This window comes from Gavia stellata, chromosome 11 (assembly GCF_030936135.1).
Source record: "Gavia stellata isolate bGavSte3 chromosome 11, bGavSte3.hap2, whole genome shotgun sequence".
Lineage (NCBI taxonomy): Eukaryota > Metazoa > Chordata > Aves > Gaviiformes > Gaviidae > Gavia > Gavia stellata.
The window spans coordinates 11,622,526-11,644,933 of record NC_082604.1 but is presented as its reverse complement, the minus strand read 5'-3'; the positions used below and the strand labels follow the sequence as shown (position 1 = coordinate 11,644,933).

At 34.5% G+C, this 22,408-nt stretch overlaps 1 protein-coding gene across 1 annotated transcript in view; it reads right to left on the bottom strand.

Moving 5' to 3' along the window:
- RHBDD1 (rhomboid domain containing 1) overlaps positions 1–22,408 on the bottom strand; it is a 46,905-nt gene that overhangs the window by 8,336 nt on the left and 16,161 nt on the right. Inside the window, exons 4-6 of the mRNA XM_059822653.1 lie at positions 16,493–16,581; positions 14,778–14,828; positions 9,899–10,018 (exon numbers count right to left, since the gene is read on the bottom strand). Coding sequence (XP_059678636.1) covers positions 9,899–10,018; positions 14,778–14,828; positions 16,493–16,581 — 260 coding nt within the window. The remainder of the gene's footprint in view (positions 1–9,898; positions 10,019–14,777; positions 14,829–16,492; positions 16,582–22,408) is intronic.

The window sequence follows — 22,408 nt, the reverse complement described above, 5'->3', positions numbered from 1 at the left end:
TCCGTATCACTAAAATAACAAACTCTTGTTAAAGTAACAAAAGTTGTTAAAAGCACATTGGTAACATTTTTAGAATAGATAACATCAGTCACTGCCTCAGCATAAACCAAAAGCTTACTGCACACTCAGATCATGCATTTGCAACAAATAATCAACACCAGAATGCAGAAGTAAGAGGAAATAGACTGCTGATGGACTTGATGCCCTTCAGAAAAGAATTAAGGGGGTTAGTTTTATAGCTACCTCCTGCTACCATTTAGCTGGATACTGAAAATACTACAGGAGAGATGACATAAAATAATCTAACTGCATTTTCCAACCATCTAATAATTATCCAGATGTTACTTCTCCTAAACAAGGGTAAATTCATTATTAAACATAAAATGGTTGATACTTAAAATCAAATGTATCTTTCGTTCCCAAGTATTGAAAAGGATTTGCTAAACCAACTCAAAAAACCCTTGACCTATACAGACATGCTACTTAACCTATCTTTAGGCTAAAGCAGACAGTCCTCTTCAGAGTAGTAAGAAGAAAGCTAAGAATAACTTAAGTTACAAGAAGAATTTCAGGTAGGCTGTATATTTCTCATAATCTAGTACAAGTCTTTTGTTCAGCTGCAAATAGCAAGGTATCCTTTTCCTTACTTCTTTAATTTATGTCCATCTATTTCAAGCATCTGCAGTACATCCTTAACTGAAAAAAACAGAATTGCAGACCTCATGTTATTCAATAATCTTTTCTACGCAGTTGCTTCCCTTCATTGGTTTGTTAGTTGCTTCCCTTCATTGGTTTGTTAGTGAGTATTCACTAGCGTTCAGACATATTTTGCAATTCCATCCTCCAAATGATTCTTAGTAACGCACTGAAAATGAGATCTAAGACAAACTGAACAGGATAAGGAGTTACACAAAATAGAACTGAAAAGGCTGAAAGTTTCTCCTGGAAAAAAGATGGAATAAACGCAAATAAAATTTCATCACCCCTACACAGTTGCTTACAATTATGACGTTACTCACAAGTCATGTCCTTACCAGTGTAAAATATGCCTATTCTTGGTAAATGTTTTTGGGTGATGTTACAATACTTGGTTCAATGCTTCTGAATTGTAAAGCTCACAGGGAAGTTCTGGTCCTTTCTGGATCCTAAAAACAAGACCAGAAAAAAATCCAAACACAAAGCTCCCCTGCTCAATAGTTAAAAGAAGAATACTTACATTTCATTGATTAACATTAAACACTTTAATAAAAAGTCCCCTGTTTGATATTGCTAATGCGTATGATGACTCAGTAAAAAAATGAGCATAATGATAACAGAGTCACATTCAGAGACTTACTCTTTTTTTCTGAAACCCACCCCCTATCCCTCTTTTTATAGCTTGACTAAACTGGTTTTAAGAACTAGTTCAACTAAACTGGTTTTAAATAATTCAGCTAGTATCTTCCTCATTCCATCAGAGGTTGTTCTGCAGCTTAATGCAGTTAGCTGTTAGGAAGATATCCTTGGTATTATTCTTCAATGGTCATTAAACCCTTTAAAAATTCTTTTCCAAGTTGTCAGATCTTTCGAGTTCTTTAGCAAAATCTATATACAATTTGTAGTTTAAAGTGATTTGATTGTAAAATGAAGGATAATTTATTGCTAGAGCCATAGAAACCAGAGCTACAGAGAACCTCAAATGATTATCTAGTCCATCTTCATGCCCTATGACACAGCCAGTTACCTTTGTCACATTCATGAGAAACCTCTGTTTAACCTTAAAACCCTTGCAGGATGAAGGTTCCACAAAAATCTTTGCCAATTTATTCCATTACTTAGCATTATTAACATCTAACCGAAATTTCTACTGATGAAGTAACACCTTTATTTCTTGTTTTATAAATTGTAATCAATTTACATTCCCTTCCTCTTTGCAACTACTTTTAATGTACTAAACCATATGACTAAGAGCATTGTCCAGTCGCCCCTTGAACTCTTGACAGTCTTGGTGCCCTGACCACTTCTCTGGGGAGCCTATTCCAGTGACCAACCACCCTCTCGGGGAAGAACCTTTTCCTAATGTTCAATCTGAACTTCCCCTAATGCAGCTTCATTCCATTTCCTCATGTCCTATCTCTGGTCACTAGAGAGAGGAGATCAGCACCTCCCACTCCGCTGCCTCCCTTGAGAAGGATGTAGACTGACCCTCAGTTCTCTCTTCTCCAAGCCGAACAAACCAAGTGACCTCAGCTGCTCCTCTTAATTCTTGCCCTCAAGGCCTTCCACCATCTTGGTTGCCCTCCTCTGGACACACTCTTAATAGTCTGATGTCCTTCTTATATTGAGGCACCCAAAACTGCACACAGTACTCGAGGTGGCGCAGCACCAGTGCGGTATAGAGTGGGACAATCGCCTCCCTGGACCAGCTGGCTGTGCTGTGCCTGATGCACCCCAGGACATGGTTGACCCTTTTGGCTACCAGGGCACACTATTGACTCATATTCAACTTGCCATTAACCCAAATCCCCAGATGTCTTTCCGCAGGGCTCCTCTCCAGCCTCTCATCTCCCAATTTGTACGTACAACCAGGATTACCCAAACCCAGGTGCACTTGCTCTTGTTAAATTTCATATGGTTGGTGATTCCCCAGCTTTCTAGTCTATGCAGATCTCTTTGTAAGACCTCGCCCACTCTGCCATAGAGTACCATGAGTACCATTCTGCCCAGAGTACCATGCCCATACCTGAGATGGCATGGTACTCTGGTCATCATCCCAACAAAATAAACAGACCTTATTATGAACAAGGACATTAAATTTGTACAAGTCCATTTCCTGCCAATTTTTATCCCTCTGAAGTGTTTACTACATTGTGAAGTTATGCCAATTTTCCACTGCAACCCCTCCTCCTCTTTCAAAGTTATGTATTAATTTGTATTTTTCTTTGACTATTGCCCTTGTTTTTTCTTGATCAAATTTCTCAAGACAACTAGCTTGGTTTTATTTCCTTGAGGTTTCGTTTTAGAAGGGCCATTAAGAAATGACAATTTTTAAACACAGAACTTAAATATACTTTCCTCTTTAAAGAGCCTATTTGAAATTATTAATACTAGTTAAGATCTGTATTTATCATCTACTAAAAAACCCTTGAACTAAAATAACAAGAATTGAGCAATATGTGCTTACTGCCATAGGTAAGCCAGAGAGCTATGGAGACCACTTGCTCAGATCCTAAGGTCAGACTCTGACAACAGCTTCTGCTTTAACACACCAAAATTTCCTGTTGAGCTCATGCTATGTAACAGATCTTACATTTCAGTTTATTCAGTTATTAGGTTATTCATCTAAAGAAATAAAGTGGAAATTGAGAAGGAAATCTTTATACTCATCTTCAAATCACTGAAAAAGTAAGAAGTGCTACCTAATGAGTCTTAGTAGCTCCAAAATCCTGAACACCATCAGGATCAGAAGTAATTTTGGCAAATTATTTAATTACAAACAGTAATTCCTTTATTTAATAAGGCAAATGGGTTTTGTTTTTCCATTTAAAACTGTTGTTACAGGTATCCAGAAATCTAACTGGATATTTATTTTTTCAACTAAATTCTAATTTTCATTCAAACTTTACTTCTCATGAAGTTGATTTAAAAAGTACTAAATAAGTGCATTATTCATCCTTTATAGTATCGTCATAGCAATGTGTTTAAAAAACTGACTAAATGAATGTTTAAGCTACGTAATTACTTGAATAAAGACAAAAAGTACCAAGTTATGCTGATCTGAATCATCATTTTTCCCTCTTTGAAAAAACCACACTCAAAGCTACATTTAAATTATGTCATGTTCATCAAACCTAGGTGCTAGCCACACCTTTTCATGTACTACAGGATATAAATGGTACTACATATCCTCTGCCAAGTCACTGAAAGATTTAACAAGCGCAGACATTCACTACCACCTTGCAACACTCTAACTGTGAACCATATCTGAAATACCCAACTGAGGCTATGATGTCTGATGAATCCTTTGTAGAAAAGATCACATCTGTCCATACTTAAGCTTGCTAAATGTAACTAACTGCATTAGCAAAACTTCTTGAGCTAATGAAACTAAGACTTTCTGATCAGAGCTGGCTCATGTCCAACCAGCTATCAGGGCAAGCTGAGCTTGCTCATATTATGTCTACAAGATTCATATTCAATCTAGTATGACTGTGCAAAGACAAAATTGTCCCATATATTCCTTTTGAGCATAATCCTAAAGCCTGCTGCTGAAGACTGACAGCAGCAGGGAATCTATGTAATGCTCAAAATAACTACAGATCCATTTTTAAATGCAAGCTAGAGACTCCAGAGAGAAAACAGAAAGTTTAGAAGAGAAGCAAACCAGAACACAGTTGGAATTTGAGTTTAATAATTAATTGGGATTAATCCAATGATAAAACAACAAGAGTTAAAATAGTGAATAATGGGTAAATCCAAGATGAGGAATATTCACTGACCTTAGTTTACCACTAAAAGCATCCCCAGACTAAGTTTGTTAACATTCATGAGAATCTTAGTGTATATATAAAATCACATTTAGAAAAAATACACTTTGTTTTTCCTTTACTGCATTTCTGCTTCCTTAACAAAGTTACACAACAACAAAGAAACTCTGAACAATATCCATTTCCCAGTGCCAAGACTAAGAAACCCAGATGAATGGATGGAGACACCAATACAGACTGGAGCCACTCAACAGCAACTACCACATTCTCCGAAGTGGAAGAAAGTGCTTCTATGTAGCCCACACACAGCTTCTTCTAACTATGCCCACAGCTGCTAAGCTGAACTGCTTGTTCTCTAGCAAGGTGACCCTGCCAAACCCACTGTGAAAGGTACAACATTTGTTTGTTAAAGAAAAAGTTCAAGTTACTGGGGGGGGGAGCGGAAACTGAGACCACTGAAGTCAACGAAAAGACTCCCATTTGTATCAGTCAGTCTTGGATCAGAACACCAAGAACAGCCTCTACCCTCCATATGCAAACCATGCTTTTATAACAGATGTAGCGTGAATGTAAGAAAAACATCTCTAGCTACAAAGATTTAACTATTTCTTTATTAAAGTGTTTTCTTCCCATTTTAATTTTCTTTGGCAGTTGAAACTTTTGCAAGAAGTAAACCATCCAGAAGAAAGATGCATTGGCAGTACCTTCAAAGATGTTTGCATATTTAGGAAGTCACAGAAAAAAATAATCAGCATTCTGTATACATTTTAGCATGAAAATCTGAATACTTGTGTCAGTACTATATACTTTTCAATGCAAACAAAATTAATCATTATTGAAATTCTTATCTCAAAACCTTTTTTAACAATAATCAAAACTTAAGAACTATGTCACTGTCAACTTACTGCCTAAAGAGCAAAAGGAAGTTAACCCTTCAGGCAGTGTTTCCAATAATACCCAATATAGTACCAAGCATTTGATGGACAGAATGAAAAAATTCCACAGTGCAGAAGAGAGCCATCACTTCCAGAATGTTAAATACTGAATATAGTAATCTCAGCACAGTGCCATAATCCAGGGCAATTAGAGAGACACAAACAATACCAGGACAAAACACAGACCAAAAATAGCCTTGAAAGGCATGATGTATTAGGGTGTCAAACTGAATCTGAAATTATATTCTAAACTATTCTCAGTGTACTATAGACATATATAGACAGTTTCACTATAAAATATAAAAGTAGTATCTATATATGTATACTTACAGGTATTTCTCTTTAATCACAAACTATAAAGACTATCACCTACACATTTAAAGAACTTAGTCTTAAGAAAAAGAGGAAAATTCCTATGTGCAGAGACACGAGCTTGCAAGGAATTCTTAACATTATTGAGATTGAAAGGCAGACACTTAGAAGTTCAACTCAAAAAATCCCAACACCCACCACAACAAAAATGCAAATCCACATCCCACACTAATCAAGATATTTCTTCTGAGCAGAATAGCAAGTAAACAGTAGATAAGAGATATGGTATACTGGGGTTACATTAAGGACAGCTGCTAATGCTAATATTAAACAAAAATGGCAGCTATATATATTAACTTCATAGTAAAACCATATAGTTTAAATATCAAAGGCTATGATTTTGTAAATCCAAAATTATTTTCCCGACTTAACTAAAAGGAAGAATTATAGCAATTTGTAATCAATATAGAATTATGAGAGTAAGAATAAAAATTAAGAAACCCAACAACTTAATTAAAAAAAAATTCATGCTGTTTAAACCAATTCTTGTTTGAGACAACATCATATCTAAAACTGGAAATGGAAAGAATATAAATAACAATTCCTTTTGGTAAATGGACCTAAATAATTCTGACAGTTTGATAGCCTTAAAACTGATGCCTACGTAAGTCCCATAAACAAGCTAAGCAATTTCTTTTGTTGCATTAGATACTAATTATTATTTAAGAAATTTTCAGGATATAGCATAAAAACAGAATGGCAGTTCAGGAGTACCTGAATGTGAAATAAGCAGAATTGCAGTACCTTCATGGTGGGTTTAGATAACCCACGTATGGGATTATAGAAGAGCAACTACTGAGTTTAGATTCAGTGCCTGTCTTAATACAAATTAGTTTTCAGTTGTGGACAACTGATACCAGGAAATTCTGTACTATGCCACTGATTCTTTTAATAGCTTAGTAGGATACTAACACAGTAATTTATAAGAATGGATCAACATTCCAAATCCATAATGGTACATTTTGTGTTCTAAACCCACTAATAAATGCATTTGTCCAACTAAGGTGTGTGTGGGGGCGGGAAACAACAGAAATTACTGCAATACTTTTTTGTCCAGAGCAACTGTGATGGTTTAATTGTCATAGTTGGGGAAAAAAAAAAAGATTAATAAGGAAAGAGACCCCTAAATTTTTATTGTGCTACCTGTTTTTACATCCATTTAGCTATCTATTTCAAATTATTTTATGTAAGTTTTAGTCATGTTAAGTACCTGTTTTATCATCCATGTAATTGCAAGCAACTGTGAATGCCATGCTTCAGGGAAAAAAAACGTATCCCATTCAAAGGACAGTGCTCGTTCAAGCTAATTATTTTTCAAACTGAGAGGGAAGAATATCCTAATTGCTTGTTAGCACAGTAAATTCCATCTCATCCTTTGTGTCACAAAACCAGGTATGATCAATTACATGCTCTATATTATTTTCTTTGTGAAATAAGGCATCTGCCTATAGGCCAGCTTAACCTTTAAGCGGCTTGTTTAAGGAAATATTTTAAGAGTTCAGTGCTAAAGTCTTGCTTTTCCAAACTGAAGTGCTCCAGCAGGTATGAGAAAGGGGTGCAAACTTAAAGCAGTCCTGTAAAACCACTGGAAAAACCATACATATATACACACACACATATATATTCGATCACACCAAACTATATTCGAAACAATATACAGTGATACATTTTCCTGCTTCACTTATTTGTGAGGCTTAAAAACCATAACTAGCACTGAAAGCAGACACTATCATAGTCTTAAGAAGTGCTGCTGTCTCAAATTGAAGTTAAGAATGTGACTCAGTATGCCACAGTTATCTACCAGTGAGATATACTTAAGAGAATTTTAATAGCATCTATCTCATTTTTTTAAAGGGCATTCTCCAAATAAGAAAATATTCCCTTTTATAGTTGAAGAACTTATCTTTGTCCAAAAACAAGCAGACAAAAAATACTTACCTATAGTGATGTAAATTATTTAAGGCTACAAATGAAAAGCTGCAGGTGTTCCACGCTGATACATGAAAGCTTTTAAAGTGTATACTATCTAGTTATTTATGTTATCATAATTGTTATTAGTTTTCTGTTTCCTTGATAGTTTCAAAAAACCAAACACAGCTCATTCTTACAGATAACATGTCAAAACACTTAACATTAAAAGCTTTGAAGAATTTCTTTCTCAAACTCAGTGTTAAAAATTATGTAAAATGTCATATAGAAAAGACAGAAAAATCAAAAGTATCCCTTACAATAAAGCTCATTTTAGACCCATTCCTTCCCAAAACCTAGTACTTACATAGGACAACATATTGATATGACTTAATTTTTTAAAATTCGTAAGACAGCATGAACAGTAACTAATTTACTGTCTTCTGCTGACAAACCAGATGGACTAAATGCTATTCTATTGATTTATTTGAAAGCTAAGATTCTCACTATCTTCTAAGGTTTTCAGTACAGTTTGATTGAAATGGGACTGCTCAGGTTGCAATCATTTCCAGAACAAAAATATTACAGTAATAATCTTGCTGTAGAAAATATTTTGGGGTTTTTTGTTTGTTTGTTTTTTAAAGTTTCTGGCTTCACAATGTTGAGGGACAGTTAGACAGAATGACGCTTAAAGAACAAAGGTGAACATAAAGACAAAGATAACTATGAAAAAAAGAAATCACTTATCCTAAATTCCCTAAAAGTCTGCACTTCTGCCTCCCAGGTGACTCTCACAATAGATGCAAACTTAATAAAGCGAAAAGCTGTATTTACTTTAACAAGTATGTTAATGAATATTTCAAACTGGAAAAGCCTTTTCCTATCACAACCTTGCCTCATCTGCTGCCTTTTTAAAACCATCTTCCAGATAATATGACATGTAATAAAAAATAGGATCACAGAAGGTGTGAAAGCAAAAGTGATGATTTGTCAAGATATTCATGTTCATATTTTCCCTGGTATTTCTCTGACAGCCATAACACAGTGGTGTAAATTAATTTTCTGAGTGGAGTTTTATGAATGGTGCTTCGTATCTTAAGGGTTGCAGTTACAAGTAGAGGCTTCTGCATCTTTTTTCCTGATGAATGCTTCCTTGCACCCAGGAAGATAAAATACCAAGATTATGAAAAAGAAAAAGTGAGATTGATAAGCTATTCAGTCAGGTTAATGTTTTTCTTAAGTTTAAATGTTACAGCTTCACCAAATTTAAAAGAAATCTTTCCAATTTCTTAAGTTAAGGAGCACCTAAAGCCTTTGGCTGAATTCCCAAAAGAATCCATATTGACATGCAACAGTTTAAAGAGGAGGCAATGTTTGATATGAAAAACTCTCTCAATAAGAGACAACATATACTATGTTCATGTCTGCCCTTTATTTTATCACTTCAATATAAAAAAATCTGCATAACTGTATGATGTAAATTTTACACATGATGCTCTAATACTGTGCTGTCAGTCCTATTAAACAGATTATCCCTCAAGTCTTAAAGTTTTCAGAAGCTGAAAAATAGTTTCTACAAATTATTCTGGCCCTCTTGATTTCACTAGCATTATAAAAAGATAAAATATAACCTAATTAATGTATTTTATACCAATTTAACAAGTAAATTTCAGTTAAAAACAAACACCATTTTTATTTCTAAACATTTCTATCTACTTTTTTTTTAGGTCTTTCAGCTAGCTAGAATATAAGCTTCCTTTAAGGTAGAAAAGGACAGTGTTAAGAGTGAGAAATCAGTCCATTGCTCGTTAATTAATTTTGTATAAATAGCAAAAATATACACACAGAGAAAGTTTAAATATTGGCAACATCAATTCTTCTATTATACCACTTCATAATACTTCCTAGAGTATTTAAGATTTTTTTTTGTCACGGCAACTCAGTTTACTTAAGGGGTTTTTGTTACAAAAGCTTTTACTATAGTAGTAGAAAGGTAATCAAACAGTAAGCAATTATGAATAAATGCAGTTACACTAAGAGAATGATACCACATCCTCACACTGCATTCTCTGAAAATTCTACCAGGAAACTTTCATCTGTTTCCGAAGATATGTCCAAAATACTGAAAATAAATAATGAGCAATACAACTTTTTTTACTTCACTTCCTTCTCAGTATGAATCACAACTTAAAATATAAAATGCAATAAAATTCCTACCTCTTTCATTAAGACTGTTTAGCACTGCCCTTTCAAGCTGTTCTTCTTCAGTAAGCCCACCTGTATAATCATAATAGCTCCTTGGCGTTCTGTATTGATAACCGGGATAGCCATAATACTCTGTAAAACGAATACAAAATAAAGAAAATAAACTGCTGCTACTCAGTAGGAGAGTGTGAAATCAGATACTATCTTTATGCTATCTTTCTTCCACAAATTATTTTAATTTGGGAAAGAAAAAAACTTATTAGGATTCAATTACTTATACATTATATGCCATGAATCAATTTCTAATTTACAAAGCCAGACTACGGTAACAGGAGAGAGAAAAACAACAGAAAAAAGATGGCTCAAACATCTCGGGTTTTTGTAATTCTTGTAAATAAGTGTCATAGAATTGCCATTATTAAGAAGTTTCACACAGAAGTTGAAAGACACTTTTCATCAGCTCCTTTTAACATATAATTGTCAATACTTGGGCACCTTATTAATGTCACTAGAACAGCAACAAAACAGGTTAGGTTTCAGGCTTTTTCCCACCTGCCTCTCCTTTCCCCCAGTATCCATAAACAATACATGCCAATGTCATCATAAATTCAAGTAATGTTTGGACCTAGAAAACACACGGGAAAAGATTCCTACAAATTTTTGCAGTAATATATACAGCTAATATTGTGCTATTGCACAGCTACATCTGCCCTGGGAAAAAAACACCACACCATAGATCTCATCTAATGTCACAATCACTGTATGTTGCCTGCAGTACTGACAACCAAGAACTTCTGACCATTTGCAAAGTTTGTCAAAACCAAGCACGCACAAACAAACCATCATCCACCCAAACACATGGGATTTAAAAGAAAAAAAATTACTTGGCTAGAGAATTGAGCGACACTCTCTTCTTTTTAACACAATCTGATCTTGCCTGAGCACAGAAAATCTAAACTGAGAAAAACTAAGGAGAAAAGTCACATTTTTCTATTCCATTTTTGCATCTTCAAAAAACAAAGCTTTGGGTGATATTTTAACTTCTCTTCCAGACAGCTGGACAGGGCATTTTGAAGAACCAAAGTACAGAAACGTACCCAGTTCCTTCCAAGTGACAGAAAATGTACACAAGTTTTTCAAAATGAAGTAATTGGAAATATTTTTGTATCAAACAAATACAGCATGCCATTTCCCTTTATCTTCAGATTATTAGCATCACTGATAGTCTTGTGTTATCTCACTAATTATACAGACTCCATGTGTAACCTTCTTAGGGAGTTTGTGATGAGTAACAAGCACAGACTACGAAGTGAGGACATATGAATAATTTCTTTTCAAAAATTATTAAAGAAAAATTCCCAAGCATAAAAAATAGCAATACCCTATCTTAAAGTTATACAGGAAATGCACGAAAAAATTGACAAGAGTGACTGTACACTGTTCTATACAGGAGTATATATAATCCTCTGTGTTATGATGCAAATATACCTACATATATCTTATATATGAAAAAATGTAATTCTTTCCATTTGCAAATTTTTCCTTTTTGGAACATACAAGTGACATTGGGAGAATTTTCATACATCTGCAGTGAACACTTTGTATTACCCTCCAGTAACTTGAAATTCTGCCATTTCTCAAATGATCGGCAACTCCTCTGGTTAGAAAAGATTCTTTATTTTTTTAATCTGTATGAATTACAGTCATATTTTTAACAAACTTTAAAAGCCTTTAAGTCATACTGGCTACATTTAAGAGACATAATTCTGCAGAAAAATAAAACTGACTGCAGGATACCATTTAGTTGTTATATATATATACACACACACACTTTGGATGCAGTCATCACGTATTCCCCTCATTCTCCTCTGCATTATGTTAATCTGAATGAACATTTTCTCAGCTATAGATTTATTTTCTGGGGGCTTCAAAACTGCATGCATGAAGACTACAAAAATTCTGGTACTAAATGCATGAAGTTATCTGATGAAAGAAAAAGGATGTAATATTTTAAGCTTGTTCTATTAGTGTAAATTTTTGCATGTTTCATGTTTTACACTGTCATCAAGTTGTAAGTGCTCAGAAAGCCGTAATCTTTAATTTTACAAGAAAAAGTTCAGTAACAACGACATGTTCAAGGTATTCCTATTAATCAAAATAAATGTCCTAATGCTTTATTCATGAACTGCATTTAGAAAAAACCTAATTCAGTTATTAAATACTGAATGTGTTAAAATTTCACTTAGAATAAAATTTTTTTGTTCTAAAGCTGTTTTCTTGTACTGTTTCATAAAATCTGTTCTGATAATAACTTAATCTATTTTTCTATTTGAATGAATATTTAAAGACACATAGCAATAAATCAGCAATACCAGAAAATTAAAAATTAATCAAGGTAAGGATGTACTGTATATGCATCATTAGCCTGTGACACTAGAAAGAGTTTCCTTAATTCACAGATGGCCAAAGCTATTACATATATCATATACCAAGCAAAAGGTTAAATCTTCCATAAAGACTTCTGCAAATAGGATGGAAGACTATTACAAAGTATATACACAGGGAATGAACATAATATACATACTGTTTAAATTGCAGTTGTAAGTCATTTTAGAGAAATTAATTTAGTACAAATGAAAATATGTAGTTATATCTAAAGCCAAGCTTGGAAGACAGGATAATTCAGGTTAACCCTCTCCTTCATCTCCATTTTGTCCACAAAAACTTAAAGCAACAGCATGGCTACTTTGGGCACTGCCCAAGACATGGAAAAAACCCAGACCTCCTTCTTGTCAGCATACTACATTGTTTTTTTTTTCCTCAGGTGCTATGTAGTCCCCCATAACGCTAGATACATTACATGAAATCTCTTCCTTTTCCCTGCTTAGGGAGAGCTGGGAAAGAAAAAGGGCTATTCAGAATCTGCTCCTATTCCACAAGGGTGGTCTTTTACACCCACCCAAGTGCCAAGCAGCAGGTGTCTGTACAGTGGCTGCAATAGATTATGGAGTTTAAATGTCCAGTACAAACTCTTCTATTCATTAGCCGTTCAAGGACCTTTTCTGATACAAATCTTTAGAGTTTCCACTCACCCTGCTATACTGGAATCCTGAAGGAAGATTTAGTCTCTATGAACGTGGGATACAGAGCAATGCAAGCAGCACACCTGGGCCCTGGTGGACTGAACAGCACCTGTAGCTAGGTGAACATCTTTAACTGGGCTGAGACTGCCTGTCATGGAAACAGGTAGCTCTTGCTCACTACGTAGTCTATGTTCACATCTTGTTTCATTTCACAACATTAATTTTGTTTTGTTTTTTTACTGGCTTTTAGATCCAAGTGTTGTTTGACTCGAGAACTGGAATAATGGAAATCCTGGGTAAATATACTTTTAAGTTACAACAATCCTTGTTGCTGTTGGTAAGGTAGGTAGGTTAAAACCTTTTGGTTAGCAATTAGAAAACAAATGCTTCAAAAATATTCAAGGGCCTGTAAGTTCACTTGTGGGAATTATTTAACGTAATAATAAAATTGGAGGTAGATCATGGAAGACAAAATCCATCATGGAGAATAAAAGTAGCACTAACCTTGGCTCACTGAGGCTCAAAGTAAGCACATCTCACTTATAAAAAGACTATAAAAAATAAAAAACCATGCATGACTAAACATCAGAAAACAGTAAGAATGATGAAACACATAAAATAGTTTTCATATAAGCAACCACATAGACTACAACTTTTCAGCCAGACAGAAAAGATGACTATGGTGAGTGTAAGACTGAAATCTATAAAAACAAAGAATATGACGAAAGTACATAAAGAATGAAGGTTTGGTTTCTCTTCCCAGAGAAGGATTAATGTGCATCAAATGAAATTAGCAGCTAGCAGGTTAAAACCAAACAAAAATGACAGATTCTACACCAGGAAGTAAACTGTGAAATTATTCTTCTGTGAAATTCTTCTTCTGTTATGTTGTAGGTGTTAAAAGAGTTCATGCCAATTCAAAGAGCTTTTGACAAATTCATGGAAGAAGAATCCATCACAGGCTATTAAAGCCAAAATTCCCCCACAAAACTTTCTGCTGAGAACATCTTTAAGCCAGAAACCACTGTACACTGGCAGATATTTGAGGGAGTTATCACTATATATTTATTCTGTTCTTACAGCAGATGCCTAGGAAAGAGTATAAATCACTGCAGGAGATAAGATACACTAGGCTATACATCCCTTAGCTTTGTTCCAACACATAGCGCTTCTCACAGCTGGCTCCTCTTCTGTCCCTCCCAGACAAGGCCTCCGCATATAGTGACTCCATATTCTGCATGAGAAGTGAACCAAACGTGCTACATTCAAAGTTTGCCAGTATTCCAACTATCCAACCATATACTGTGAAGATAGCCTCAATCTATTCTGGTGAGGAGTGGGCTTTTTGCATGTAAATTACTTGATTTACAAAAAGCATTCAAAGGAAGAAGTTCCTTGTCAGAGGGGGGAAAAAAACATCTTAGAATGGAACAGAAATTCGCCAGATCTGGGCGGATTTACCAAGGTTCAAAGGGCTGCTTTCAGTAGACGCAATTTCCCCTCTGCTGCACCTTCTGCAAAAGGGACAGTATTTCCCCCAGGTAGCATTTTATGAAGTCATGACCTTAATTTCAGGTTTAAAGCCTCTTGTACAAAATACATCCACATAGTTCCCTAAAAAGGGAAGGTGAGACACGGCCAGAGAAGTAATAAGCTTCGCAAGTATATACTTATGTGCAGAATATTTTGTATATTATATATGTTTCCTTTTAACTAGCTCCTCTATTGGTTTTCTATCATTAGTAAAAATGATGTCCCTATTTTTAAAGCTGGAATAAGTTTTTAGGTAAGTGGGTGAGAGTACTTACCTGAATAGTAGTCCCTTGGCCTAGCAGGGTCAGTGAATGAAGAAACGCCACCTAAATAGAAGAATAATACATGTACTATGAGAATAAAATAATCACATTGTCTTTCTTTATAAAATACAAAATCAAATTTGAAAGTACTCTTTCTTTCAGAGTCTGTTTCCTAAGATACAAATATGAAACAATGGGTATCTGTGTATTTTTTTGGCATCAGTGAGAGAATATAGTATTGGTAAGCTTGTATGTTGTTCTAGATTTTATAGTAGTGTGCAGTGTTTAAGCAACATACCCATGTAGACTAGAAAAATTCAAACCAACCTAACAAATGTTCTCCAGAACATTTAATGAATAATTTCTGCACTGAGATTGTACATTGGTAAAAATGGGTTAAAGCACAGGAAACTCAGGACTGGAGTAACACTGCACTGTTTCTGCTGTGCTACATATGAGAAAAAGATGACATGTACTGGAACACTCCTTCCTCCAGGTCTTAGTCACATAGCAACCTTCACAGCAGCGGGATGTTCACAGCATGTTTCACTAACAGTAACATGGGTTCTATCACAGAATCCTGGAATAATTCAGTGTGGAAGGGACCTCAGAATGTCCTAGCCCAATTCCCACTCAGAGCAGGGTTAGCTATGAGATCAGGCCACGTTACTCAGTCAAGGCTTTAACTTGTCAAGTCTTGAAAACATCCAAGGATGGAGACTGCAGAACCTCCCTAGGCAGCGTGATGTGATGCTTGACTGTCCTAATAGTCATCAGATAGCCCTCCCATGCCACAAACACGCAATCTTAACATTTAACTAACATGACACTATGTCTGTTCAATCCAGTGGGGTAGGAAATCTGATGCTTCAGTCTCTTTTTCCACTTAAAACTGCTAAACAGATATGACTTACAAACTGTATCACCAAACTACGACAAAACCTCCTGTGAAAAGCATACACATCTGAACAAATAATTCCCCACTATACAAACATCATATCCATGGTCAACTTGATGGCACAGTCATGAATATAGTACTCAACATATTAAGTACTCAAACACAAAAAACAAATATTCTGACAACCAACCCCAGCACAGCCGCTGTGACAGGGCTTAGACTTCCAACTGAAACACTGAAATTTATTGGAGTGTTCATATCAAAGTTTGCAGGGCTGTATTTAAAACAATTGTTAGACTAAACATGTCTAAAGATACCATCTTTTTTAAAAATAAGTATTGCTACAATATGAAAAGCTGTAGTATTACATTGTGGAAAGCTTGAGAATTCCAGTAACAGTTTCTCAAGCATCCCACAACCTTTTTCAAACTGCAGGAACTTCACTAGAATGGGCACAAGTAGTAGAAATCAACACAGAAACTTACTGTGTTCTGGCATATTTTTATGGTTTCACCACACTTGATTTAAAGTGACATTTTCACTGACATCTTGTGTGAAACATTTTACTCTAAATAAACATTTAAAGAGAAGAGTAAAAGTTATTCCTCTAAGTAAAAATATCTGAAAGACACATTTACTGGTTCTTATCATCCATATTTAAGAAAAAAAAGTTGATTTTTTTCTTCTATACTCACTTTAATAACCAGCGTATCTTTAATTGCCTAAAAACTTGCTGGTATGGTGTTAATTTCTATACGCAAGACTCACTGAATTTCAAAAATAAAAGTGTCTCTTATGCAGATTTTACAAATTGAGCAGAATTATATACCTGCACAGGTTTTCATGATCTTTTTCAGAGGGCCCATAGTGTACATCAGTCCAACAAGAATCCCTGCCAGATGCCCAGCAAAAGAAGTCCTACAAAAGAAGGAAAATCTTGTGAGTGATGGAAAGGAAGACTTTTTTGTAGGGATCCAGAAGGGGGAGTGCAGATTTTGTCGTAACAGAGGAAGTCCCTGAGTGAGACCAAGCATAGAGAAATAACTTGCCTCCAAGGACATAGTGCCAAGTTTTCTTTCTTCATAACTACCCTAAAATTGGTAGGTATGGACAGTTACAGAAAGCATCTAATAAATATACTGAAGAAGCTGGAAACTAATTGGAGAGATCATTTTAATTGCTTGTTTAAAGGACTGATTTCCTAAAAGCACTTAAAGTAAAGACTTACTGAGGTAGGAAACTAGTTTTAATCTATAAAAAAGTAAATCCACAGAATTACACTGAAATGTCTAGGTAGGTTCTACCAAAACCATTTACAGTTTCAAGTGAAAGCATAAATACAGTACTTTCTACTGCACTATCAACACAATCCTACAATTAGTCTGAGATAAGTATGAATGCAGATCTGTTGCAATCTTTATAACACAGCGCCTTCAAAATTAAAAGAACAATGAGTGAAATGCTGACATCCAAATTCTTTTCTGTACATACCAACAATTTCTGTAAAAAGAATCATTGCCCATTTGCATATAGAATGAAAAGGCTCAAGAGTCTTTTGGTAAATCATCAATGTGGAAGCATATGTTTACAGTAAATAAGGAGATTTGCTCCAAGTATTGCCATGACTAGGGGGTACTGTAAATTCATAAACCAATTTTTAGCATTCAAATTAAGAGTTAAACTCTTGTGTTCAATCAGGTTTAAACATTAAGAGTAAAATCTGTTTATTTTAACCAGGTTTAAACATTGTTTGTAAATTCTTCACCTCTACTATGAAGTTAGAGACATTAAGATTTCCTAGTATATGCAATTATAAATAACTCAGTCCACTGGATTTATACTGGTTGTCCAAAGATTCAAGTAATATCAGCTTTTTTGCCTTTATAAAGCAGAAATGAAACCTCTGTTTAACATAAAAATAAATTTAAACATTACATTTTTCACATTGTGGTCAGAAATGAAAGAGTTACACAGATGATAGCATATGCACTCATGACAATACAACTTCCAGGCATCACTGGTAGAAGTACACAAGAAAATGCATGTGTCACTAGAGGGAGATAAAGATCAAATCTAAATTCACTCTTTTACCACCTACTTAACCACAACCTTGTATTCTGCTATGTAGAGCTGCAGTTCTCTCCCATAAGTCACAAGCAACTTTTTTTTTTTTTTTTTTTTAAAAGAGTAACACACAAATGCTGATGTGAAAATTTATAGGGAAGAGGTAGTAGATATATATAAGGAACTATAAGGAACTATATATATATATATCCTTATATATATAAGGAACTATAAGGAACCAATTTTCCCAACAGATTTTTCTGGAGCAGATTTTCCAAATTTGTGAAAAATACTTGCCTGACTTGAAAAATGTCTGTACACAGAAAATATTAAATACTTCAAAATGACTTACTCTAAAAATTACCAACATAAGAGTGATTCACCTATATTCCTGGCAGAGTTTTAAACAAATTTTATGGTCATCTTGATTTATCCGAGCACAACACCGTTCCACAAAACCCAAAATCAAGGTCTTTGCTTGCAATACAGTGAAACCGTATATTTACGCAGTATGAATAATCAAAAGCCTTCCACTTTTTAAAGGGAGATAATTTCCACTTCATGTCTATTGAACAGGTTTGTGTATTAGATGCCTAAACACTATGGACTGTTTAACTATAAATTATATTCAAGGAGTAGAAACTTATAATGAAAATGTTTAAACAGAGTTTTCTAAATGAAAAATAATATCAGATACACTGTCACACATACATACTATCACTGACATGCAGAAAATTAGTACATTTGATAAATCACATAGGATTTTCACCACATGCTGTCATAAAATTAATTTGAGTGTGATCAACAGTAGCTCCTTGCTACTTGTAATCACTAAGGAAAAGCAATTCTATAGAGTACAAAAAGACAGCTTCCTTTACGTTAACAAAATCCTTAATGTTACAGCCAAGTTAAGCAAACACCACTTCATTTTAGAATGTGTTATATTGTAATTTACTTAAAATGATAACTTAATACCTTTTTGGCTAATGCTTGGTATCATTTATAGTATGGAAAACATCTTTATAGGTATTTTCCAAATGTAACAACTAAAACATACAGATAATATGCAATTTTAAAAAAAGCAGTTTTATTAAAAGCTTTTAACATTGTCAAAACAAATGAAAAAATAAAACTATGCAGCAAAATTCTGAAGTAGCTAACTTGTGTCTTTTCCTAGCTGTTTTGAGGATGGGTAAGGTTCCAGAGGTCTGTAAGGGTATTTCTACACCCATTCTTAAGCAGGGAAAAGGGAAAAAAAAAAACCCCAAAACCAGAGAAATAGAGAAGGAGGAGGACTCTAGTCAGAGGACTACAGACTAATCACTATCTTCTGTTCCCAGATCAAACTATTTGTTCAACAATTACTAAACCACATAATTTGTCAACCAAGGTAAGAACACTAGAAACAGAAAACACATTTGTCAAGAACAAATCATGTCAAATCAACAAAAATTCCTCCTTTGACAGAGCAACAAGAATCATGGAAAGGGAGAATTAGCAGATGTCACACATGCTGCAAGAATGCAGCACTGTCTCACAGCATTTGTCATAAAGAAGGCTTAAAAACCTTAAACTCTAAAACTACACTAAGCAGATCCCAAAGTGATTGGTAAGCCTGACTTAATGCTTATCAGTGATACAATATCAAACTTAGGATATGAATCAAGTGGATTTCTGCAAGAGTCTATTCCAAATACTGTTTTAAAATAACAAGCTAAGAGAAGCTGTAAGGGTCACTAGAGATGGCATTACAATTTAAAGCAACCTTGACAAAATGACATAGTGGTTTGGAAAAAAAATTAGGGTGCAATTCAATAAAGACAAATATGGAGTTCTGAACATACCACAGAAATCATCAACTATACAAACAAGCTAGAAGTGACTGGCTAGTATGAGAGCTTCAGGACAGAATCTGGGGCATGCAGTGAATTATACAATAAAGCACAGATCAACATGTCACATCACTATAGAAAAGACAAGTATTTTACTGGAAATATGTAAACAGGAGCACTATCAGGAAGTAAAAATGAAGTAGCCTTCCACTCTGCTTAGCAGTGGTAGGTCTCAGCTGGAGAACTGAGCCTACTTTTTGCATACTGCACAAAAAGAAGAGCAACAAAAAAACCCAGAGAGCCCACAAAACAACTTCTGAGAAAAGACTGCATGGATCACAACCACTTAAGTCTATTGAAGAATTCTCTCACAGATACAATAATCTTAAAATATGGAAAAGATTATCACAAATAGGAATGAATACACTCTCCACAGTCTCTGTCCATAGGATAAGGAGTAATGGCCATTAAGTAACAGTGAGAGATTTAAAAACATTTAAGTAATAGAACAGACTGCCTGAAGAAACTGAGGGGTCTAACGCCTCCCAGATCCTCCTGGGTTCAGGGCCCCATTCTCTCCCATGTTTGCCTCCTCTTCGCAAGAGAAAATGAGCAGGCTACTAAGATCCTGCAAAAAGCAATCAGAGTTTATTATAGTGATGATCTTTAAAAGTTCATTAGACTAAATATTCAGAAGTATAAATATATATACACAATTTGTATATAAACATATACATGTTTGCCCTTCTGAAGTTACCACGCAGAGCATTTGTTCTAAGATCAGATTCATTCAGAACCCCTATAATCTTCCGTATTTTATGAAAAAAGACTGGAAATATTAAATTTAAGTAAAATGCATAAAATAACTGTTTTATACATGCAATTAATGTTCTTCTATCCACATGCTTTAGTCCAAAGTGGATACTCCTATTTCCAATGAACTTAAATTTATTTGAACCATTAATCCCCAACAATACTTCAATGTCAATCTTCCTGACATTTTACTACATTTTACAGTGAATTTTAATTTTCAGTAGATTGCCTTTTTTAAAAATTTGCATAATGGCTTTCTTGCCTATAAGGCTGCCTGAGTTTTATCTGCAGACATTAAAGCTACTGGCAAAACTGCAACTGTTTTCACAAGGCAGGATTATATGCAAAATTTAGAACTAAATGCCATGGATTTTGGTGGAAAAGAAATTAATGAACAGTTTACAAAAAGCACAAAACAAGTTGTGTGAAGAAGTCTTGTCCGAACATGTATTTCCATGGCTCCTTTTACTTGTATTATAAATTCCACTCTTCTTCCTTGTCTAATCCAGAAAATTGAGTTTACTCCTATTTTCTGCTTTTTATATCCAGTAAATAATCCTGGATATAATTAAAAACTCTATTATCAGCAATAAAGCAACTTCCATTATCAACCGATTCCAAAATAGGCTTTTTACACAATTCATAAGAATAGCAATGTCTTGATTGGAATGTATATTTTACTAGGTAAAAATTGACTGTTATTTTTCAGTTAGACTAACGAAGAGACATTCTCCTGATTGCAACATGATAAACTACTGCCTTTTTTCCTGCTGCTAATAAGGAAAAATTGATAGATAATTATTTTTTTCATAGTACAAATTTCCGTTTCTATAATATAAGCTGAACTTTGAACAGGAATAAAAACCGGGTTCTTGACTTTTTAAATTGCATGTTTTCTTCTCTAAACGTCAATGAGCTTTATCAATATTAACTAATGTTCTCCCTGGTACAAAGAAATTAATTTTTTTTTTTTTGTTTGAAAATGTAGCTATACCCAGAGATATTATTTATCCCAACCATTGACTTCATACTAATGATAATTATGCAGAATGTCTAAATACTGTTTCCTGAAGACATCTGCCATCAAGCTGATGCACACATTACTTCAGAAAAATCTTCTAAACAGAATTAATTATACTTTTTCATTTGGCTGTGTAATTTCCATGAAAATTGGTATCACTAGAGGGAAAACCATTTGGACTACATTTGCTTTTCATGTATGAGAGATTCTGACCCAATGTTTACAAGCCTGTCAGTATTAATTTTTACATTAATGTTGTTCCAGTATCCTTACAATGAATTCAGATCAATTCCTCAACACTGCTGGTGAATTTATCCTGAATGGTTTCAATTCTGTGGTGTCAGTCACCTGACTCAAGAAATGAAAACAAGAGCAAGAAAGTCTGCACCTATCACTTAACTTCCGTAACTTCTTCCAAACAGTAAACCCCGAAGTCTGGCAGGCATTATTATTTACGCATGCAATTCTACCACAGGACAAAGCCACTTATTTAGCAACAAAAAGTATGTCTTCAGCTTAAGCCATTGCTGAGGTCTTTTGCAAAAGATCTTATTCCCATGCATCTCCTACTCCAAGGCTAGGAAGCATACATTCACTGAACAAGCAAACAAAGGAATAATATCAAAGTGATGTACTAGAAGAATCTAGACCAACTTTACTTTTGAAAAAGAATGAATTATTTGAGACCATGGGAATCAGATCCATGTATTTATACATAGTTTATTTCAAAATTAACACAAGTAGAGTCACCTGCACGTGACAATTTATACACTTTGCTACAAAATTTAATCTTGCTTAGAAAGTAGGCCATGTAGTCAATTTACCAGTGCTAAACAACCTACCTGAATGCAAATTAAACCAAAGTAAATGACTGCATAAGTAAAAGTCAACTTGTTTTACACAGCTCTATAGATGAAAATACCATTGCTTCTTTAAACAGAAATGGGAAACTTGTTAGTAATTTTGCACCATGTTGGAAAAAAGGCATAGAAAAGTAAAAGCTAAGTTTGACAAA